At 38.7% G+C, this 24,138-nt stretch overlaps 2 protein-coding genes across 2 annotated transcripts; both read right to left on the reverse strand.

Moving 5' to 3' along the window:
• Positions 1-9,944: 9,944 nt before the first annotated feature.
• NXPE4 (neurexophilin and PC-esterase domain family member 4) lies at positions 9,945-23,133 on the reverse strand. Its single transcript, XM_082626888.1, is given in 7 exon segments — positions 9,945-10,500; positions 10,503-10,511; positions 12,947-13,156; positions 15,395-15,456; positions 15,961-16,451; positions 16,453-16,692; positions 22,748-23,133. Coding segments are annotated over 7 exon segments (1,743 nt in total). The 5' UTR covers positions 22,955-23,133; the 3' UTR covers positions 9,945-9,976.
• On the reverse strand, positions 13,546-14,197 carry LOC309807387 (large ribosomal subunit protein P1-like). The gene has a single exon (XM_082626889.1). The coding sequence runs from the start codon at positions 13,944-13,946 to the stop codon at positions 13,602-13,604; it is 345 nt and encodes a 114-aa protein (XP_082483015.1). The 5' UTR covers positions 13,947-14,197; the 3' UTR covers positions 13,546-13,601.
• Positions 23,134-24,138: the final 1,005 nt, after the last annotated feature.

Below are 24,138 nucleotides of genomic sequence, written 5' to 3' on the forward strand. Positions count from 1 at the left end.
AAAATGTTAAAATAAAAATACAGCCTAAGAGACGTGAGAGGTTCCAGTATAGGAAGTGGTCAACTGTGGTAAAAGATAATAAAAAGTCTGTTGCCTCTTCAGCAGTTCCAAACTTTTTCCCAGACTCCCTCCCGGCTAGCTGTGGCTCACTAGCCCCTTCAGGCTGTGTTCACACAGCCAACCCCAGTCCTTTCCCTGGGATCCGACCTCCGAAGCCCTAGCCTCAGCTCCCAGCCCCCACCTGTCCTGGTGGGTGAGCAGACAAACCTCTCAGGCTGGTGAGTTCTGGTCAGCACTGATCCTCTGTGTGGGAATCTCTCTGCTTTGTCCTCTGCACCCCTGTTGCTGTGCTCTCCTCCATGGCTCCGAAGCTTCCCCCCTACCCACCCTTGGTCTCTGCCAGTGAAGGGGCTTCCTAGTGTGTGGAAACTTTTCCTCCTTCACAGCTCCTTCCCAGAGATACAGGTCCTGTCACTATTCTTTTGTCTCTGTTTTTTCTTTTTTCTTTTGCCCTACCCAGGTATGTGGGTATTTTCTTGCCTTTTGGGAAGTCTGAGGTCTTCTGCCAGCATTCAGTAGGTGTTCTGTAGGAGTTGTTCCACATGTAGTTGTATTTTTGATGTATTTGTGGGGAGGAAGGTGATCTCCACGTCTCACTTCTCTGCCATCTTGAAGGTCCCCCCTGTAAGTTATTTCTGTACACGTTCTTCTCTTTGGTTGTATTGTGAGTACTTTCTGGGCAGGGATCAAATTTTATTCTTTCTTGTTTTTCTAAGTTTGTCAAACCTTTTATGGTAACCACTTGTATCAATATCATTGTTTATATTCCAAAGGAGCAAATCTTTTCTGGCAACACAAAGGGTATAACTCATATGTGCATATTCTCTTTTCCCTTTTAAGGCTGCAGTCATCAATAGATAAAGGTGAAAAATACAATCTGTGTCCCTAAATTCTTCATTTCTGAGTCAGAGCATCAAAATATTTTGGGATACACATCTCATGGCCTTTGGCAGATCGGATGAATCTTGGAGGCTCTGTGTCATATCATGGATTTATTGTCCTAAAAGAGAATATGTCTCTATTACATGCCATGTCATTTTATACATAAACCTCTTTCTAATTCTAAATAGGTGGATATTAGCAACTATTGCATCTAGCTTCCTCCCTGGCAAATGTGAAAGGAATCTTCATTTTATTCAGCACATACAGACTGAGCTATTGATATATTCTGGGCATGGTTCTAGATGCTGTGGGCAAAGCATCTAGTGAACAACACAAGGCCCTTACAGGTAGGGAGCTTAGAATCTAGCATTGAGTAGAACAGGTAAAAATCACATATATGACCTAACTTAATGAGACCATTTTGGATAGTGATACATAGTCATATGAAAAGAGAACATGGCCAAATAATTAACTAATGGAGAGATGGAGAGGCCTACTTCTATATTGTGTGGTCAGGAAGAATGATCTCTCAGGAGACAGTTGACTGGAGACTGGACTGACAAGAATACAGCCTTGTGGATCATTGGAAGGAAATTTAGAAGCCATTGAAAGATTTTACCTAAGGATATGAAATAATCTGATTTCCATTTTAAAAGATCAATCTGGCTACTTTGTAGATATTGACTTGTGAAGTGTCAAGATTATAAGCAGAAAGACCAGTCATTTCCTAAATCCAGGAAAGAAGTGGTATAGCTTGGGCTAGGATGGTGACAATGGAAGTAGATAAGAAGAGACCAACTTTCTACATATATTTTAAGAAAATATGGCAGGACTTTGGAATGAGTGAAAGAAATGGATGAATCAAGGTTAGCTTCTAATTACTGTATGGATCTTACTAACATTTTTTGAATTGGAGAAGACTGGGGACAAATGCGTTCTGGAATATAAGTCAAGAATTCCATCTTGATCATGTTGGGTTTGAGATGCCTCCTAGATAGGTAAATGGAGAATGAAGTAAGCAATGGGATATGCATGTCCTAAGCAATGGGATATGCAAGTCCTAAACTCAGTGGAGAGATCAGACCTGGAGACACATATTTAGAAGTCATTGAATACAGGTAGTATGTAAACCCGAGAGTGGATATCACCCAGAATGAGAGCATAGATAGAACAAAGCAGGTGGTAGGACTGAACCCCAGGGTATTCCAAATTTAGAGGCCAAGAGGTGGAATTAGCAAAGGAGAGTGGGAGGGAGCCTCCAGGGAGGAAGGAGGAAAACACAGAAAGAGTCATGTCTCACAAAAAAGGAAAGTGAGGGTTTAAATAAAGAAGGTTTATTCAACTTGGTTAAATTCTACTGAGAGGCTGAACTGGATGAAGATAGAGAAGTGGCCATTGGGATGGACAATATGAAGGTAACTTCAACAAGAGCAGTGTAGAACACAAGCCCAACTGGGATATGTTGTAACAGAGAAGAGGAGGTAGTGAAGACATTTTCAAGAAGGTATTGTACAAAGAGGAGAAGATATGTGTCAATATCTGAAGAGAAAAATAATATCAGGGGATATTTATAATTTCTATATATTTTTTGCTTTGTAGTCTCCTATTTATTTCATAAAATATTAGCTCTTTACCATATCATTAGAAATTTTATTTTTATTTTATTTATTAAAACTTTTTATTGCCATATAATTATATGGCAAAGTAGTGTTAGTTTCTGCTGTAAAGCAAAGTGAATCCATTATACATGCACATATATCCACTCAATTTTAGATTCTTTTCCCGTATAGGTCATTACAGAGTATTGAATAGAGTTCCCTGTCCTATACCATAGGCCCTTATTAGTTATCTATTTTATATATAGCAGTGTGTATATGTTAATCCCAATCTCCCAATTTATCCCTCCCCCTCTTATCCCCTGGTTTGTTTTCTACATCTGTGACTCTACTTCTGTTTTGTAAATAACATTTGTACCCTTTTATTTAAGATTCCACATGTAAGAGATATCATATGATATCTGTCTTTCTCTGTCTGTACTTCACTCAGTATGACAATCTCTAGGTCCATCCATGTTGCTGGAAATGGCATTATTTTGTTCTTTATTTAATGGCTGAGTAATCCATTGTATATATGTATCACATCTTCTTTATCCATTCCTCTGTTGATGGACACTTAGGTTGTTTCCTTGTCCGGCTATGGTAAATAGTGCTGCAATGAACATTGGGGTGCATGTATGTTTTCGAATTATGGTTGTCTCTAGGTATACGCCCAGGAGTGGGATTGCTGGGTCGTATGGTAGTTCTATTTTTAGTATTTTAAGGAAGCTCCATACTGTTCTCCATAGAGACTGTTACCAATTTACATTCCCACCAACAGTGCAAGAGGGTTCCCTTTTCTCCACACCCTCTCCAGCATTTATTGTTTGTAGATTTTTTGATGATGGCCATTCTGACCAGTGTGAGTTGGTACCTCATTGTGGTTTTGATTTGCATTTCTCTAATAATTAGTGATGTTGAGCATCTTTTCAGGTGTTTTTTTGGCCATCTGTATGTCTTCTTTGGAGCAATGTCTGTTTAGGTCTTCCACCCATTTTTTAATTGGGTCGTTCATTTTTTTGATATTGAGCTGCATGAGCTGTTTGTATATTTTGGAGATTAATCCCTTGTTGGTCGCTTCATTTGCAAATATAATCTCCCATTCTGAGGGTCATCTTTTTGTTTTGTTTATGGTTTCCTCTGCTGTGCAAAAGCTTTTTTTAATAAAAAATTAATTAATTAATTAATTAATTTTTGGCTGCATTGGGTCTTTGTTGCTGCACACGGGCTTTCTCTACTTGTGGTGAGTGGGGGCTACTCTTCATTGTGGTGTGCAGTCTTCTCATTGCAGTGGCTTCTTTTTGTTGTGGAGCATAGACTCCAGGTGCACGGACTTCAGTAGTTGTGGCACACAGGCTCAGTAGTTGTGGCTCATGGGCTCTAGAGAGCAGGCTCAGTAGTTGTGGCGTATGGGCTTTGTTGCTCCACAATATGTGGGATCTTCCTGGACCAGGGCTTAAAACAGTGTCCCCTGCATTGGCAGGTGGATTCTTAACCACTGTGCCACCAGAGAAGTCCCTGTGCAAAAAGCTTTTAAGTTTAATTAGATACCATTTATTTATCTTTGTTTTTATTTTCATTACTCTAGGAGGTGGCTCAGAAAAGATCTTGCTGCAGTTTATGTCAAAGAGTGTTTTGCCTATGTTTTCCTCTAAGAGTTTTATAGTGTCTGACCTTATATTTAGGTTTTAATCCATTTTGAGTTTTTTTTGTGTGTATGGTGTTTGGGAGTGTTCTAATTTCATTCTTTTACATGCAGCTGTCCAGTTTTCCCACACCACTTATTGAAGAGGCTCTCTTTTCTCCATTGTATATTCTTCTTCTTTGTCATAGATTAGGTGACCATAGGTGTGTGGGTTTATCTCTGGGCTTTCTATCCTGTTCCATTGATCTATATTTCTATTTTTGTGCCAGTACCATACTGTGTTGATTACTGTAGCTTCGCAGTATAGTCTGAAGTCTGGGAGCCTGATTCCTCCAGCTCCGTTTTTCTTTCTCCAGATTGCTTTAGCTATTCGGGGTCTTTTGTGTTTCCATACAAATTGTGAATTTTTTTGTTCTAATTCTGTGAAAAATGCCATTAGTAATTTGATAGGGATTGCATTGAATCTGTAGATTGCTTTGTGTAGCATAGTCGTTTTCACAATATTGATTCTTCCAATCCAAGAACATGGTATATCTCTTCATCCGTTTTTGTCATCTTTTATTTCTTTCATCAGTATCTTACAGTTTTCTGCATACAGGTGTTTTGTCTCCTTAGGTAGGTTTATTCCTAGGTATTTTATTTTTTTTGATGCAATGGTAATTGGGATTGTTTCCTTAACTTCTCTTTCTGATCTTTCATTGTTAGTGTATAGGAATGCAAGAGATTTCTGTGCATTAATTTTGTATCCTGCAACTTTACCAAATTCATTGATGTGAGCTAGTAGTTTTCTGGTAGCATCTTTAGGATTTTCTGTGTATAGTATCATGTCATCTGCAAATGATGACAGTTTTACTTCTTCTTTGCCAATTTGGATTCCTTCTAATTCTTTTTCTTCTCTGATTGCTGTGGCTAGGACTTCTAAAACTATGTTGAATAATAGTTGTGAGAGTGGACATTTTTGTCTTGTTCTTGATATTAGAGGAAATGCTTTCAATTTTTCACCATTGAGAATGATGTTTGCTGTGGGTTTGTCAATATATGGTCTTCATTATGCTGAAGTAGGTTCCCTCTGTGGTCAGTTTCTGGAGAGTTTTTATCATAAATAAGTGTTGAATATTGTCAAAAGCTTTTTTTGCATTTATTGAGATGATAATATGGTTTTTATTCCTCAATTTGTTAATGTTGTGTATCACATTGATTGATTTGCATATATTGAAGAATCCTTGCATTCCTGGGAGAAATCCCACTTGATCATGGTAGATAATCCTTTTAATGTGTTGTTGGATTCAGTTTGCCAGTATTTTGTTGAAGATTTTTGTGTCTATGTTCATCAGTGACATTGGCCTGTCATTTTCTTTTTTGTGTGTGATATCTTTGTCTGATTTTGGTATCAGGATGATTGTAGCCTTATAGAATGAACTTGGGAGTATTCCTTCCTCTTTAATTTTTTGGAATAATTTGAGAAGGATAGGTGTTAACTCTTCTCTAAATATTTGATAGAATTCATCTGTGAAGCCATCTAGTCCTGGACTTTTGTTTGTTGGAAGATTTTTAATCACTGTTTCAATTTCAGTACTTATGATTGTTCTGTTCATATTGTCTATTTCTCCCTGGTTCAGTCTTAGAAGGTTGTACCTTTCTAAGAATTTGTCCATTTCTTCCATGTTGTCCATTTTATTGGCATATATTTGCTTCTAGTAGTATCTTATGATCCTTTGTATTTCTGTGGTGTCTGTTGTAACTTCTCCTTTTTCATTTCTGATTTTATTGAGTTGAGTCCTCTCCCTATTTTTCTTGATGAATCTGGCTCAATGTTTATCAATTTTGTTTATGTTCTCAAAGATCCAGCTTTTAGTTTCATTGATCTTTGCTATTTTTTTCTTCATATGTATTTCATTTATAACTGCTCTGATCTTTATGATTTCTTTACTTCTACCTACTTTGGGTTTTGTTTGTTCTTCTTTCTCTAGTTGCTTTAGTTGTAAGGTTTGGTTGTTTATTTGAGATTTTCTTGTTTCTTGAGGTAAGATTGTATTACTATAAACTTCCCTCTTAGAACTGCTTTTGCTGCATCCCATAGGTTTTGGATCATCATGTTTTTGTTGTCTTTGTCTCTAGGTATTTTTGATTTCCTCTCTGATTTTTTCAGTGTTCCATTGGTTATTTAGTAACATATTGTTTAGCTTCTGTTTACTTTTTTTTAAAGATGCAAACTATCATAACTATTATTAGAGCATGGTCTTGTTGTTTCCTAAGGAAGTGGCCCAGTAAAAAGGAGTGGGTTGATGACTGTGACAGTTATCAATGCATTGCCTCTCAGCTTCAAATTCACCCATCAATATATTCTCTGCAGTGACAGACAGAATTATTTTAATTACCTCTCCTTAAGGTGAGCATGTTGTCGAGCTTTGTCATTAGAGGGCACTGGAGGGACAGTACAGGAGGAAGGTGCTATCCTCTGTCACTGCCTACAACAGTGGTGGGCATTGTGAGTATGGAGACTTCCAGTGGAGCTCTTCCTGTCTTGTTCCTAGAACCAGGCAATTTCTCAGTGACCTTGTAGGCTTGTCCTTTCCCAACAATAACTTTCCCTGGCTTTAGTACACAGAAAATGACAATCTGTGGCTTCCTGCCAGTGAAGGCCTCCTGCTTGCACAGGCCCTGATTCCCTCTGCAGGTCCCTGGGCAGGTCAGCTGTCCCGGCCCCCATCCACTTTACATGCCCCCGCCCCTGCTTGCTGATCACCTGTATTCCATCTGCACTACAGAGGGTCACTTTCTGCTTGCCCAGCAATTGCAGACCATCTGTGACCTGGACAAACCAGTGATCTTCTCCGCTGCCCAGTGGGCTGAACTACATCTTCCTCAGCAGGGTCTGAATTCTAGCCTTGGAGAGGGCCCCTTCCAAGTTGCTCCTTTCTTGGATACACTCTCTCTTCCCTAAGGGTACAATATAGAGTTTCCTTCTATCTTACAGTCACTCGTTTATCAGAGTGTAATAATTTTTTATATCAGACATCCTGTAATTTTTAATCTTCTCAGTTTCTTCTCAGTATACTCTTTAACATCCTTACCTGTTGATAATAATCATTTCCCTTGGAAATATTTACCTCTTTGTTTACTTTAGAAATATTTATCCATCTTGTCTAAGAATCCATTCTATCCAAAAGGCTGTGTGCCAGTCATTTTTACTTGTTTCTCTCATTGGAAGACCAGTTTGCAGTTGCTACAGACATACTGCGCAAGCATCTCAGACAGGAAATGTCCCACCAAACATCACGCAGACATGGCAACAGTTACTCTGTGTTTATAATGATTCATTTTGAGAAAAACTGATTCATTTTTGGGAAGAACTGAAATCATTTTGGATTTCCCCTAGAAAGTGCTAACTTCTGAGGTCTATCATTCTGAATGCATTACCCTGAGCTTGCACTTCCTCTTAGGGTTCACACATTACAAACAAATACTTCTTCTCTTTTCTTTTCTTTCAAAAAAAAAATCTCTGGGTCACATTCTAATTTTAGTTGCTCTTCTAAAATTATAGTCCTCTATGTTCTTTAAAAAAAATCTGCCCCTTTAGCAAGACCTTCAGTGACCCTGCCAACCTTACCCAATTGGAATGTGGTAATGGAAAGTCACTTTATTAATAAAAGAAAACAGATGCTCTTCCAAAGTTCCATGGTTTCACAACTCTTGTTCATTCTGACGTTAGCAACTATAGCAGTCTGTGATAATGCGAGTTATGTTACCAGTCCCTCTCTCCCTCCCTCCCTTCTTTCTTTCCTTCTTTTCTCTCTCGCTCTCCCTTTCTCTCTCTCTCTCCCTCCCTCTCCCCTTCCTCCCTCCCTATTCTTTCCCTCCCTCCCTCCCTTTATTTTCTTCCTTCTTTTTCTCCTTCTTTTCTTCCTTCTCTCCTTCTCTCTTTCCTACCCTCTCTCTTATTTTCCTTCCTTTTCTCCCTCCCTCAGTTGCCTTCCCATTATAATTAGGATAGAATTCAAACTCCTTGCCATAGACTACAAAGGCCACATGTGATCTGGCCCCTATCTTCCTCTCTAACTTCTTCTCCCTCCATATTTCTCGCACTGACAATACTCTAGTCATAATGGTCTCCTGTTCTTTAAAAAAGCCAAGCTCCATCATGTCTCAGGGGTTTGGCACTTGCCATTCTTTCTTAAGGATCGCTGTCTTCACTTTGTCTCATGGATGCCTCCTTTCCATTATTTTGATCTCCCTTTTAATGCCTTCTCCTCTGAGATGCCTTTTTGAACTGCTCTAGTCACCTCCATCACCACCATGCTGTCACTGCATCACATTACCCTATTATATAATTTGTTCATACTACTTTGGTAGTGTGGGATTATTTTATATCTTTTTTATCTTTTTCCTTTATTAGAATATAAGTTCTTTGATGGCAAAGAATTCATTTGCCTTTTGGACCACTGTATCCCTAAAGTCTCGAATAGTTCCTGACACATGATAAGGGACTTAATATTTTTGACCATCTGTTTACTGGGCACTGAACTGTGAATTGTGGTTCATGGGCAAATAAGTAGAAAAATTATTATCCCTTTCCTGGAGGAAACTGGATAAATGGATTTAAGATATTCCTATTATAATTGTCTTTTCCTAGATGGAGCAAGAGTAGGTCAGGGGCCCAGTGATATCTGGGGCATGGTTTAGAGGGAAAAATTAAGGAAGAATATTATACCAAAATACTTTATAATAATTATATCACCCTATTCAACTGAAATTCTCATATCATTCTTTTACGGTCAAATTTTGGGAAGGCCTATTACAATGCAAGTGAGCGTGATTAAAATAGTAACCCATATGTGTAGATTATAGAAACCAATGTTGTTGATTATCTACATTATGCTTTTCAAACATTTTAAGCAGTAGAACCTTTTTTTCAAATCAAAAGCCTACCCAGAAGCCCAATAAACATGGGTAAAAATGGCTGATAGTCTGGCTGAAGTGGTGTGGAAGAACTGGTACCCTGCGCACCGAGCAGTTCTCCTAACTCCTGTCCCTCCAGGCAGTACCTGCAGCAACACTCAGAGCTGCACAGAGCAAGGTTTGAAAACCACAAATCTCACACTAACTCCTTCATTTCAGAAACTGAGGCCCAGAGAGCTGAAGTGACTTATCCAAAGTTATGTAATTACTGTCAACAAAAGGACTGAAGCCCAGCTCTCTGAATCCTAGAGCACTGTGCTTTCAACTGGTATTTAGCTGGTATTCCTGAGGGATAAATTCTATAGAACAGATTAGCTCCTAGCAGTGGGAGTCCCTCTCGGGAGAGAAATGTCAGAGGCTTTCAGGATCCAGAGTGTCTTGCTTCAAATTCTGCTGCTCCTTCAGGACTGTGTACATGGAGCATTGCCTCAAAAGACTTCTCTTCCCACTAGGAAATCACCTTGAACTTGTCTCATAAATAAGGAAATGGGACTACTTTCTCCAAATATTTATTTTATAATGACTTTATTGCTCTGAATTTCCATGCATCACAGAGAACTTTTAACAATTAGGTGTCTTGACTTCCTGCTTGTGAAAATTGGCATGACTCTGATCAAGAAGGGTAGCTCCTTTTCATAAGTATTTTTGTGTTTATTTGTAAGTGGAAGCCCAAATTAGAAATAACTGATTTGGTTGAGTTGCTGGTTAATAAATCAGCCATAGTGCAGATTTTCTCTTGTTAATTGAGAGTTCAGAGCCAACAGCATCTGGCATGATAGCAAACACTTAATAGATGTCTTTAATTCAGTGAATAAATTAAAGCGATATGTTTTATCTAGCAAATAAAGTTTAACAATATATTAATCTGATTTCTGACTACAGATTGGGGCGGGTGGACATTATTTGTGCCATATGCAATTGTCATATCCCAGGCATCAATAATGCCCACAATGAGATCCTGAAAAATGTCCTTTATGGCAAGATATTGGATGTAACCGTGAAAGTCACTAAATCTCTCCACATCAGTGTGCATCTCCCTGATGTTTTCTGCCTTGATGACGACCACAGTGTCTGGGCTTCTCAGAAGAAGGCGCTGAACTGCGTCATGGATACCGAGGGCCCTTCGGATAAAAACATCAATGGGAAAGGGTCTGAAGTGCTGGCCCACAGAAATAACAATGATAGTATTTTTTTCTCCTCCAGTTCTGTCAATAACCCGAGCGATGTACTCAATCTCTTTGACTGAATAGGTCAGTGCTGTAATCAAGGGGTAACCATGCCTTTGCCACTGGATGTTGATATTCTTGTCCAAGTCCACAGCAAATTGGTTTTGAAATTTTCCAGATTCATGCAGATCACTGACTTCAGGGCTGATGACAAGTAGGCAATCCCAAAATGAAAGGAAAAAAAAGTTACAAAGGTCATAAAAATAGAAGAAAAGATTTGGTGTTTATGATTAAATAAGTTAATCCTGACTAATTTATTATAGGCTTAAATGAGAGAATAGTTTGAAAATTATTGAGCAACCAAAAGTGTTATACAAATGAGAAATTATATCTGCCCCTCTGTAGAACCATGTAGAACCACATCGACTGGCGATGGTGAGCACTGAGATCACTTCACTGGAGGATGATGGAGTCACTTTTGTGGGTATTAGTTTTGTACATTTTGCTAACTATAGACTAAGTTCATTTGAAGATAGAGAAAGATACCAATTGATGTCTTTATATTTCAAAAAACAAGTAACCCTATTTCCCCAAGTCCTCTGTAAGTTCCCTTAAGACTGGAATTATATTTTATACTTCTGTGTTTCTTTTACATATGCATGAAATGGCACTGAATACATCATCTATAATAATAATATTACTATTCATTTGTGAAGGACTTTACAGTTTACAAAGCATTTATTAGGACTGATATATTCATTTACTTCAAAGCTCAATATATATGCATATATATATTTAATTGCCATATTGTAGAAAAGAAAACCCAGAGATGAAATGACCTGTTCAAGATTACACAACTAGTAAGTGACAGAATCTGTACCTAAACTTGAAGTTTCTCCCAATTCTTGTGAAAGTAGTCTACCCAATCTTAAAACTTTTGAAAAGTATAATATGGATAGAAGAAAATGAAGTCCCTTCATTTCTCATCATATTAATTAGACCCTTGTCAAACTATCAAGGCCAGCTGCTTTGTAGCTAGAACTTCTGAGGAAAATGTGTAGTAAAGGATTATTAATGCTTTGTAACATGTATCATCTTAGAAGTAAAGGGCTGCACTTAAAAATCTTAACCAGTATGGTTTGAAAATAGTGATGCTGGAGGGTTGGGTGGAGGAAAAGGGCAGAATTTTTTCTTCATTCCGTTTCTAACATATTTCAATTTCCTTTTCCAAAGCACACTATAGCCATACAATTTAACTTTTAACAATATGTGCAACAGATGTTTTGCTACCACAACTTGAAAGGTCAGCCAAGAGGGTAGGTGACTCAATAATTTAGTACTTTCTATAAACTAAGAGACCCACAGTTATAGGATGTGATGCTAGAGGTTATCACCTCACCCTTAATTTTATAGATGAGGAAACTGAGGTCTGGCAGAGTTTAGTCATTTACCAGAGGTTACAATTTAAAACTCTCCCCTTCTGTTGGAGAGGATCCAAGGCCCTATTGATTTTCCCTTTTTACTGGGAGAATCAGCTTACACACTAAGTCGGAGATCACAAGAGTGGCGTCCTTGCAGGAAGGCCAGCAGGGAGCCACACCAGCTGCACTGTCCCCAGTGGTAAAAGCCAGGGTCCAGGACAGGCAGTGACAGTTTTCCAGGTAAGAGTGCTAAGATCTACTAGTGGATTCTGAATTAGTATTGATGCATTCTTGGTTTAGTAAAAGGAGCAACTGGACTAGGATTCTAGCAAGTGGATTCTAGCCCCAACTCTGATATGAACTAATGATAATCATTGCAATAGCTATTGTTTACTGGGCACTTTCTGAGTGTTCATGTGTCTTGCAATGTGTTAAATATGTTATAACCATTACTTCATTTACTCTTTATAACCACCGCCAGATGCTGTTGTTAGTTTTAGTTCATTGATGAGGAAAATAAGTACTACACCCAAGGTCATGGCTTCTAAGTGGCACAATCTAGGTCTGTTAGGCTCCAAAGCCCCTACTTTTAACCACTGTGCCTACCTGATGTGAAGCCATTACCTTACTTCTAGCATCTGTCCTTCCATGAAATAATAATAGTGATGACAGCTTACACCAAAGAGAACCTAGTATGTAGCAAACAGTATTCTAAATGCATTGTGTATATTACCTCATTTTACCAGGTGGGTACTATTTTCATCTCCATTTTACAGATGAGGAAACTAAGGACAAAATCACTATGTAGTTATGTAACTTGCCCAAGCCCATCCAGCTAGGACATGTAGAGGCCATCTTTTGATCCCAAGACATCTGGATTTAGAATCCACACTCTTAATCCTCATCATGCCATCTGTAGAATGTGGACAATATAATGTCTTATTATCGTCTGCTCTGTCCATGATTTTCTGAGCATGCTGGGTAAATATTGAAGTGTGAATTTTGCAGGTATAGGCATGGAGTAAACCTTTTTCTAAACTGGCTCCCTTCTAGTCAATAAATGCGTTCTTTTAAAGAAAAGACAATGATGTGAAAAGTGTTGGTGTGTTGTGATTAACAAATATGAAAAAGAAGAGGCATTTCCCATATTCATTTCTCCCCTTGAAATGAAAAAGATGTTTCTGAAAGGGATATGAGTAATAGCTTAGACAGGCATACTGTTGATACTGCTTTTGAAGTATTCCATCCACTGGCGGATCGTAGAATCTCCCATTAGATGTATGAATTTTCCTCTCAGGCATTCTTTCATTTTGATTGGAGCCAAACTACAGGAGACAGGATTCCATGTGTCTTTCCAGACATGTCCACTGGGGATTGTGGATGCCATTCCAAACTTGCATTTCTTTTTCACTGGAGCTGTCTTTTCTGCTAAAGAATCAACAAGATAGGATCTTCTAAAATATCACTTTACCCATCAGTATTTATTAAGAACCAACTGTCTTTTCTAAGTATCCTTTTTATAGGGTGTGAGGATGGAGGAAAAGCCTTATTGAAGCATCATTATCTTAATGGAATACTTATTTTTCAGAAAAAAATTTCTCTGTTAAGAATTTTCTAAATGATACCCATTAATGTTCATTATAGAGAACATGTTTTCTCCCAGGAAAAAGGCCTCCTAGGTAAAATTTAAGTATTTGTTTGCCTTCTTATGAAAGGATAGACATCAATTCTTGCTTAGTAATGAAAACTCAATTATCTTGTCATTTTATCCCACTTTACCCCCAAGTTTATCACACACTGTTCTAGTGGTTTTTTTGTTTGTTTTTTTTTTTTTAAGAGCTCAACTTTTTATTGAACGTGTTACTAAAGAGGTTTAGTCAAAAAGACCAAAGCCCATGTCATCATCAGACTCTTCAGATTCTTCTTTCTTTGCTTCCACTTTCTTCTCTTCAGCTGGGGCAGCAGTGGTGGGGCGGGCGGGACCTGCTGCTGGGGCAGCACCAGCTGCTGGGGCAGGTCCACCAGTCCCCACGTTGCAGATGAGGCTCCCGATGTTGACATTTGCCAAAGCCTTTGCAAACAAGCCTGGCCAGAAAGGTTCAACATTTACACCGGCTGCTTTAATGAGGGCATTGATCTTATCCTCCGTGACCGTCACTTCAGCGTCGTGCAGGATGAGGGCCAAGTAGATGCAGGTGAGCTCCAAGACAGAGGCCATGGTGTGGGCGAGTGCTAAATGGGGGCTGCCGGGTGTGGAGCTAGTCGCCAGATGAAGTGAGGGCCTCTCCCCAACGCGGCCTTAGCTTCCTCGGAAGGATTGAGCACCTTAGCGGCAGCTGAGGACTGTCGTAGTGTCTTAAATGCCACAATCAAACTGTAAATCCTTTAAGTGCATGGAAATATAAAAAAAATTAACAACTAATTTGGTTTGGGACCTGGACAGTCCACATGGATATGGCTGTAGGCTGGAGCAGAATCCTGGAGGTCCAGGACAGGCCAGGTATTAACCCATTACTCACTGGTTTGTGAAGAGTCTGGGAATCTGATGGACTGATGTATCTAGCCTTGGTGGTCTTGGGGCAGTGATTATTCACCAACCAAAGGAAATGGTTTAATATTTTAATAACCGGTATGAGTATCCATGTGTATCCTGGGTGAAAAATGCCATTTCTACCTGTAGGTATGTATATACACTTCAGTGTAAATGAGTCAGTAGCAATTAGCAAGCTGTTAATGTCGAACTTAAAGGGACACAAAAGTTCTTGCCTTAAATCATTTTAGATAATGATTTCCTAGGGTGTTTTGAGCCAAAAAAATTGAAGAGCAATTAATAGATATAAGTGTGGAAGTCTTATTTTACATGTTAAAATGTTTGAAAGGCGGCAAAGACAAAGAGGGGGAAATTGTAATGAACTGACTTATAGAGGGAAGGTTAGAAACCTCTAGATGGTGATTCCTGTGCCTGTAGCAATGTGGGAAGTGCTGATGGTGGTAGTTTGGGAATAAGACCTAGGTGCAAATTGGGAGAGAGTTTTGACATTTGAAGGTTGTTGTGTCTGATGGGCAGGTAATCTGTTGCCTGATAGATAATGATAAGATTGATGATGAGAGTTATACTTATTTATTTATTTTTATTATTTTTGGCTGTGTTAGTTAGGTCTTCGTTACTGCACACGGGCTTTCTCTAGTTGTGGCGAACGGGGGCTACTCTTCCTTGTGGTGCACGGGCTTCTCATTGCGGTGGCTTCTCTTGCTGTGGAGCACGGGCTCTAGGCACACAGGCTTCAGTAGTTGTGGCACGCGGGCTCAGTAGTTGTGTCTCGTGGGCTCTAGAGTGCAGGCTCAGTAGTTGTGGCTCATGGGCTTAGTTGCTCCGTGGTATGTGGGATCTTCCTGGACCAGGGCTCAAACCCATGTCCCCTGCATTGGCAGGTGGATTCTTAACCACTGCACCACCAGGGAAACCCTCATGATGAGAGTTATAAAACAGGTTTATGATTCCAGTCATTTATTCACTTAAGTAACTGGCATCTTGGCCTACCATAGACCAGCCTGATGAGCAGAGTAACAATAGGACAGGTAATAGTGAATAAGTCTGCAAAAAGAAGAAATGCTTTAAATGGGACTAGTACTAAGTACCACCCGTCAAACACAGGGAGAACTTACTGTTGCATTTGGAGACAGTAATGGCGTCAAACTTTTCCATCATCTCTATACCCACATTTGACCTTAACGAGAAAAATATAGAAATTAATTAATCTGCAGGTGGCCCCAAGATCAGGAAACACAAGAAGCCACATTACCCATTACTTCAGTTATTTCTTGTGATAATAATTGACTATTTGCCCACAGTTCCAAACCATTTATTAAATTTACATTTCTTGGTCTATTAGTCCAGGGAGTACAGATCCCCAGAAAGTGTACAAGGTAATTTTTTGAGAACAGAAAGAATATATTAGAGCCCATGCATATTCACACATATATATTTCTCCTCCTCTTTTAATTTTTATTTTATTTATATTTTTTGTTTCAATGATAAGGGTTAAATATCCAAAACCTTTAGGGACTACTGGAGAGTGGGCACTGTCCCCAAATGAATTCACAGACCTTTTCTAAAATGGCTCTTCACAGAGTCCCGAAGTTGATATACTCACAGCAGTTTCCTTTAGATCAACAGATAGGCCAAATCATTACTATATTTGCCCAGGTAGTCTCCAGAAATAATTATTTACCTTTCAAAGAGGCTTCTTTCTTGTTTGCTAAGATAAGACACGTCCTTGTTTTTGGAATGCATGTGGGTGAGTGCAGCACAGGGTATATGTGGAGGCTTCACACAGTAGAAGTCTTCTTGGTCGCGACTATCCAGGTACTCACACAGTTCAGCACTTGAATTTAAAACGAGGGCGCAATCAGTAATGACATGGGAGGCGCCACTGGCAAACTGGCCTGTGAAGGTCACCCTGTCATAGCCTTGGTTCCTTGCCCTCCAGAGAGCCGACACCCCTTCACTGGGGAGGATGAGCAGGAGAGACAGAGACACCCGGCCCTCCCAGAACAGGGTGAAGCTGACAAGGCAGGTGCCATTGTTGAAGTCTGTCACCTTTCCCGAAGCGCCTGCCTTCAGGGCTGGGGAGGACATCCTGGCCCTCAGGAGATCCCCGCCATATTCCTCCCTGCGTCCCAAGTGGTCCCTCACCTCCAGCAGGACGTCTAGCTGATCCCCCCCTGCAGTATGTGTCTTGAGGGCTGAGGAGGGTGGCTTTGCTGTGTGTGGCGCTGGTGGCGGAGCTCACGTGGGTGAAGGGTCTGGGTGGGATCAGCTGGTCTAGCTTCTCCATGATCCCCTTTATTCTCCGCTCAGTCTCTGTTGGTGAAACTGCTGGATCCAGTGGTGCTGCAGGACATGAGTTCATGATGAAATTCCAGTGAGGGAGGGAGATGGGCAACTTGGGTACAGTCCATAACTGAAATGACAAGGAATACAATAAAGAACAAAGAAAATGTGCCTATTTAATGTAATAATTTTGGTAGGTTAGCCAGCTTCTCTTTTATAAAAGGGTGGGAGGTACAAAAATTAAAAATATATTGAGATTTCACTGTCTCTGTTTTTTTTTTTTTTTTTTTGGCTGTACCACATGGCTTGCAGGATTTTAGTTCCCTGACCAGAGACTGTACTCCAGGGTCCTTGGGAGTGAAAGTGCAGAGTCCTAAGCACTGGATTTCCAGGGAATTGCCATCACTGGCTAATCTATTTTGAATGAGCCACTCCACCCTAAAGAGCCCTGGGATTTTCTTCCTTAAAGTGGTGATCATAAAATATACTTTCACTGGGCAGTTGTGGAGACCAGATGAGAAAATGCTTTTTAACTGCACAGCAGAGAACAAATGTTTATTGTTCTATTATTTTTTATCTTAAAACTAGAAGTCAGTCATTTAAATAAATCCTTAAGAAAATGTTTAAGAAGCATGGAAATTTTATGTAATATACAATTATCTATTTTTTTCTATTTCACTTTTTACACTTTCATTAAATAGCTTGTGATATTTATTAGTAATTTTCAGATTGCTTTAACTAACAGCACATAAGAAGCATAGGCTTATAAAATATTTATTTTCTAATCATAAAATAACACTGATTTATTATGAAAAATGAGAGAATGCCACAACTCTACAGGAAATAAAAGTCAGTCACAATCACACCAACCATTGATAACTACTCTTACCATTTGGGTGATTTTATCTCATCCTCTATATAACAATTTCACATGATTGTGAACAAACTGAATATTTACCAATAAATTTTGATTTTACAAAAAAATGTAATTAAAAACTTTCGGGCTTCCCTGGTGGCACAGTGGTTGAGAGTCTGCCTGCCGATGCAGGTGACATGGGTTTGTGCCCCGGTCCGGGAAGATCCCACATGCCGTGGAGCGGCTGGGCCCGTGAGCCATGGCCGCTGAGCCTGCGTGTCCGGAGCCTGTGCTCCGCAGTGGGAGAGGCTACAACAGTGAGAGGCCCGCATACCACCAAAAAAAACCCCAAAAAACAAAAAACAACTTTCCACCTTATGTCAAAGGCCCACATAATATTCCAGCCTATGGAATATTTCACCTATTCCTGTCTTTTTAGATATTTATTGCATTCAGCTTTTCTCTATTACTTATGATTCTGTAAAGAACATTTTTTGGTATAAATATTTCATAGTAATATCTCCAGATTTCCAGTAAAGGCAGAATAGCTTGTACTGGACTAAGTTACTATGATTAACATTGTTACTGTTTTATTATTTGACGTGTAGATTTTAAAAAATAAAAACATTTTAATTTATCAAATAATAGACAGTAATAGCAAACATTTAGTATGTGCCAGGTACAATGCTAAATGTTTTTCATATGTTAGCCCATTAATCCTCACAATAATATATGGGGTATTTGTTTTTATGACCCAATTTTCAGATGATGAAACTGGTTCACAGTGAAATTAAGGGACTTAGCCAAGCTTGTATAGCTAGTCAGCAACAGAGTCAGGTTTTAATCCCAGGCAAGTGTCTCTAAAAATGAGCTACCCAGTGTTGCAAACATGCAGTAAGACTAAAATTCTCTTTCACTGTTGGTTTAGGTGTGAATGGCACCACATTTCTGGTAAACAGTTCTATAGCATGTACTAAGACCTTTAACAATGTTCATTGCATTTATCAATAACTCTATTTCTGAGAACTCAGTGAATCATAGTAATATCTCCAAATTTCCAATAAAGGCAGAGTAGCTTGTATTGGACTAATTCTCCTGTAGAGAACAGTGATAAGCTCTACACCCCTACCCCCAAATCTTCTCTTTTAAAAGCACCAGAGAGTGACCACAAGCAGACAGACACTGGAGGAGAGTTGAAACTTGGAAGAAGGGACAACACTGGACTTGCATTTTAAAAAGTGCTGGGACTTCCCCAGCGGTCTAGTGGTTAAGACTCCACACTTCCACTGCAGGGGGCACAGGTTCGATACCTGGTAGGAGAACTAAGATCCCACATGCCAGCGGCAGGATCAAAAAGAAAAGAAAAAAAACAACTGCTAACTAAAGTTCTTCAAGCTGAAGTGAAATTACACCAAAAAGACACATAGATCTTCAGGAAGGAATGAAAAGTGCCAGAAATGATAAATATATGTATTAATATAAAATATTGTGTGTTTATCTCCTAGTTTCTTTAAAGTGCATATAATTATTTAAGAACTACAATTTTGTAATAATATGACAACTACAGCATAAAGAATGGGGGGGAATAAATGGAAATAAATGGTTGAAAGGTTATTACAGATTACATGAAGTAGCACAATATTAACTCTAAAAGTTAAGAATGGGTATTGTAATCTCTAGAGAAACCACTTTAGAAAGACAACTTAGAGCTATAAAAATAATAGAGAAACTGAAAGGAAATACTAAAAAAAAAAAAAAATCAACCCAAAATAAGGCAGGAAATGGGGAACAGAGGAATAAAAACCAGAATGGCTGAGCAGAAAACAAATAGCAAAATGGTGGACCTAAATCCACCCATATTAATAATTCCATTAAAAGTAAGTAGACTAAACACCTCAATAAAAGGCAGAGATAATACTCTTCCTGGGATTAAAGTAGTGTAATCAAACTCAAAAGAAAAAAAATACTGTTTTGGAATAGTTAGAGTGTGAAGATTTTTAAAAGACAGTATGTATAAATAAAATAATGTTCTGTAGTCAATGCACTCATTTATGTATATTTTAATATTTTGAAATATTTAAAATATTTTGATATTAAAAGTTATAGTTTGGCATTAAAATTTATGGTTTTATCAAATTTTGGAAGAATTTTTATTAAATGAATTTGTGATCACTGTTTCAATATTTGAGATAATTCATTTATAAAAAGGTGAAGCTGTTATATTTTCACCTATGTGATTAGTAATACATTCTAGAAAGAAAGTTTTACTAGAATGATATCTAATAAATGAAGTGTTAAATTTTTTTTAAAAGGCAGAGATAAAACAGCAAGCCCAACTATTTGCTATCTACAAGGAATGTAGTTTAAGTATAAAGATACCTATAGGTTGAAAGTGAATGGATGGAAAACAATATACCATGTAAGCATAAAATAGCTAACATTAATGCTAAAGTAGATTTCAAGACAAAGAGTATCACCAGACATAAAGATGGACATTTCTTAGTGATAACAGGGTCAATTGGTCTGAAAACATAGCAACCTTAAATGTGTACGTGCCTACATATCCATGTATTTATATGTGAAACAAAAATGGACAGAACTAAAGGGAGAAATAGAAAAATCCACAATCAGGATCAGAAATTTAAAAATCTCTTAGTAGTTGCTATAGGAACAAGATTAAAAAATGAGTAAGCACCAATGTAAAATAGCTAGTGGGAAGCAGCTGCATAGCACGCGGAGATCAGCAGGGTGAGATAAGGAGGGTGGGAGGTAGACACAAGGTAGAGGAGATATGGGGATATATGTATACATACAGATGATTCACTTTGTTATACAGCAGAAACTAACACACCATTGTAAAGCAATTATACTCCAATAAAGATGTTAAAAAAAAAAGAGTAAGTACCTAGAGGATGTGAACATTATCATAGTAACATCTTTTAACCATACAGTACATTATTAGATGTTTTTAAACTGCTACAACTTCACATGAAAATTATAAGTGATTTTCAGTATGGTAGAATAATATTCTCTGCACAATTTTTTTTTTCAGTACGCGGGCCTCTCACTGTTGTGGCCTCTCCCGCTGTGGAGCACAGGCTCCGGACGCGCAGGCTCAGCGGCCATGGCTCACGGGCCCAGCCGCTCCGCGGCATGTGGGATCTTCCCGGACCGGGGCACGAACCCGTGTCCCCTGCATCGGCAGGCAGACTCTCAACCACTGCACCACCAGGGAAGCCCTGCACAACTTTCTTTTTAGTAGAAAAATAACAGGAAAATTCTGATTCAAGGTGGAGGAGTAAGCACGTATTATAGCCTCGATTTCCCACCATAAAATTGTATAAACGGCAGAAAAGAACTTAAAATTTTCTAATTATTCTGGGAAATAGGAAGAGATACCTTATATGGACAAAAACTTATAAGCAGTCTCCTGAAGAATGAAATGCAGATGAGATTAGATCAAAGAAGGAAACCATGGCTCCAATGCATGTAGATGAGGCTTTGGCAAAAGAAGGGAGTCACTGCAGGGACATTACCAACATGGAGGAGGGTGATAACTGGAGTAAAAGGGGGTGAAGGGGAGGCTCACAGGAGGACAAACCAAGCAGGTTGACACATCCTTACTTCCCCACCCATGCCTGGGCCAGACAGCTAGAAACAGGGAGTTCTGTACTCTGGTGAGAGTAAAAACTACAGATTTTTAAGCTGGACAGGTGGGTAGGACCCAGTGTGCCTGGCAACACTTTAGAAAAATGGGGAGCATTTATTGCCCTGCAGCACTTTTTGCATCTCTGCCACAAACACGCTGGAGCAAACAGGTAACAGCACTCCAGACTGGCCACCACAGAATCTCAGGTGTAAGAAAGTACATAACCAAGAATTAGCAAAAAATTTTCATGAAAGGTAACCCATGAGAGGGACTTCCCTGGTGGTCCAGTGGTTAATACTCCATGCTTCCATTGCAGGGGGCGTGGGTTGGATCCCTGGTTGGGGAACTAAGACCCCGCAAGCCACGTGGCGTGGCCAAAAAAAAGTAACTCATGAGAGAGAGGTATCAGGTTCAACAAAGAGGAGACACCCAAGGAAACAGAATTAATAGAAAAATCAAAACACAATTTTAGAACAAGTATACTTTCTGTCCTCAGAGAGATCTAGACAATATTGGATCCGTGAAATAATGAGTCTTTCAAGATCTTGGAAAGTAAAATCCTACTGTTCCTTATGCAAAGGTCAGTAGGATTCCTTTACACCAGCAGTGAGCAATTAGAAAATGTATTTAAAAGGACACTATTCATAATAGCAACAAAAAAATTATGAAGTACCGTGGTATCACTCTAACAAAAGATGTATAAGACCTGAATGCAAAAATTATAAAATTTAGTGAAATATCTTGAAGAAGACCTGTATAGATGGAGAGAGATTACATGTTGATAAACAGCAAAATAATATTATAAACATATCAGTTTTCTCAATTTGATCTATATGGCTAATGTCATGCACTTATAATTTAAGTAGAATTTTTCACTAAATTTGACAGTCTGATTCTAAAATATATAAGAGAGAGTGAAGAGCCAAGACTGGCTGAAAACTAAAAAAGGTTTCAAAACTAATTATGAAGCTCTGTTAATTATAGCCATGTGGTATTGATACAGGGAAGACAAACTGTTCAATGGAATAGAACGAAGAGCCCACAGAGGGACCTGCATTTATTAGAGATTTTGATATATAACAAAAATGACATGATAAATCAGCTTGGAAAGGAAGGATTACAAAATAAAAAGAGCTGAAAAAGTGGTTATCCATATAGAAGTAAAAGAAAAATCAGCAAAAAAAAAAAAAAATCCAAGTACATTACAGGGCTAAATGTCTAAAGCAACCTTTAAAACTTTAAGTAGAGTATTTAGATAAATAATTTGATGTTGGCATAGGGAAGGGTTTATTAGTACTCAAGAAGTATTAATAGTAAAAAGTATTAACAGTAACAGTATTAACATAAATTTTACTACATAAACATGAAAATATTCTGTTGTTCAGAGGTTCCTTGGAGAAGGTGTAAAGGCAAGCTAAGCATTGGGAGAAGACTGTTGCAACTCAGATATAAGTGACAAAAGAAGAATGTGTGTACACACACACACACACACACACACACAATATTATCCTCTCCCATACTGCATGATTATTATCAAGTACCTTGGCTCTTAAAGGTGTGTAAGCAGTTGAAACTCCCCTACTACAATCTATAGGTCTGTTTGTTTGGACTTCCCTAGAACAGATGAAGTGTCAAGTAAAAATGTACTTTTGTAAAACACATAAAGAAAGCAGTTCCTACCTTTGTGGAGTTTGGGAAAACTGTAAAAGTGATCCAGGAGGCTAATATAAACAACAATACCAACAGTGACTTATGATTTGTTATTCTCATTGTCATGATTGGGATCCTAAAAGAGACAATACAAAAACAGGCACAAACACACAAAACAAGAAAAGAAATGCAGAAATACTTGAAAAGTTTACGCCTCCTGATTCTTTCTGTCCTCATATGAGTTACTCCCAGAATTGAAACTTGGTCCTCCTGCTGCTCTTACTGTCTCCCAGCTGCCTTTATTAGCTTGTACCTTCCAGAGAGTGCTATCCTGAGAATGGAGCTCACCATGGACTGTAAGAGATTGAGCAACTAAGGGCCTGATGGATGCAGGGTTGCTCATGCTTAGGGGACGTTTCCAGGCTGTGTGTCATCTAACACGTTTCCTATTCTCTTCTCTTAAACACAAAGAGCAGACACAAAACATCCCAATAAATACTGACTCTGATAATCACATTCTTCTGGGGCCCTTTTAATGTAGCTTGATTTTTCCAGCTTCATTTTTACTAATCTGTTAATAGGTTTCCCTTTCTTACCAGCCTTTCTAGCACCCCTCAAGCTTGAAAAGATTTGTTTTAAAATTCAGATTTCTCTCTTTCTTTAAAAAATGTTTTAGGCTTTATCAATGTTTTCTATGGTTACATCTTCATTTCTGTCTTTGCCCTGGAATTTCAAGTTGTCTTTTAAAATCAGATGGCTTAAACACTGCCCTTCTAAAATTTTCTCATCTCTCAAAATTTTCTCTCCCCTAGAAGCATCTCCTACCCTAGATCCCCAGTTTATACATAAACATTAGAAGTTTCTGCACCCAAGAATAAATGTTACTCCTTTCCCTGACCTCCCCAATTTTGCAAATATTTTCATACCTTTAGTTTAAAGACTTTGCCTAATTCCATACACAGGAACTCTGGTGAGCTGGGTGGTAAGGCTTTGTTCTGAAGCCACCGGTGTATTACAGGAGTACTTCTCCTCTGTGCCAAGACAAGACATATCACAGGTGTAAACTGCAGTCTGCATGCTTTGAGCTTAGATCCAGACCCTTCTGCTTGTTTCAGATAAGGTGAGTATCAGGCCTGCCAGCTCCACCTTAAGGAGGTACCTGGATCACAGCTGCAGTTCTCAGTTCATGCACAGGTGGGGAGGAGAAATGAAATTCTCAGTATGGTTAAATTATATAATTTTAATGTTCTTAGACTTTATTGGTTAATTTTAGTAAGTGTACAATAAATACCTGACAAGAAAAAGTGTGAATGAATCTGGAAGTTTGAATGAATTGTCATCTGTGGGAAGCTGAACCACTTAATCTCCATCTGAGTCTCGTTATCAAGACCCAGTTGCCAGGTTCAAGTGAGTATTATCTA

The sequence above is a fragment of the Mesoplodon mirus genome, assembly GCF_964341445.2.
Source record: "Mesoplodon mirus genome assembly, chromosome: 7".
Lineage (NCBI taxonomy): Eukaryota > Metazoa > Chordata > Mammalia > Artiodactyla > Ziphiidae > Mesoplodon > Mesoplodon mirus.

Bases quoted from the DNA above. Each gene is read 5' to 3' on its own strand.
- LOC309807387 (XM_082626889.1), bottom strand. From the start codon at position 13,946: ATGGCCTCTGTCTTGGAGCTCACCTGCATCTACTTGGCCCTCATCCTG.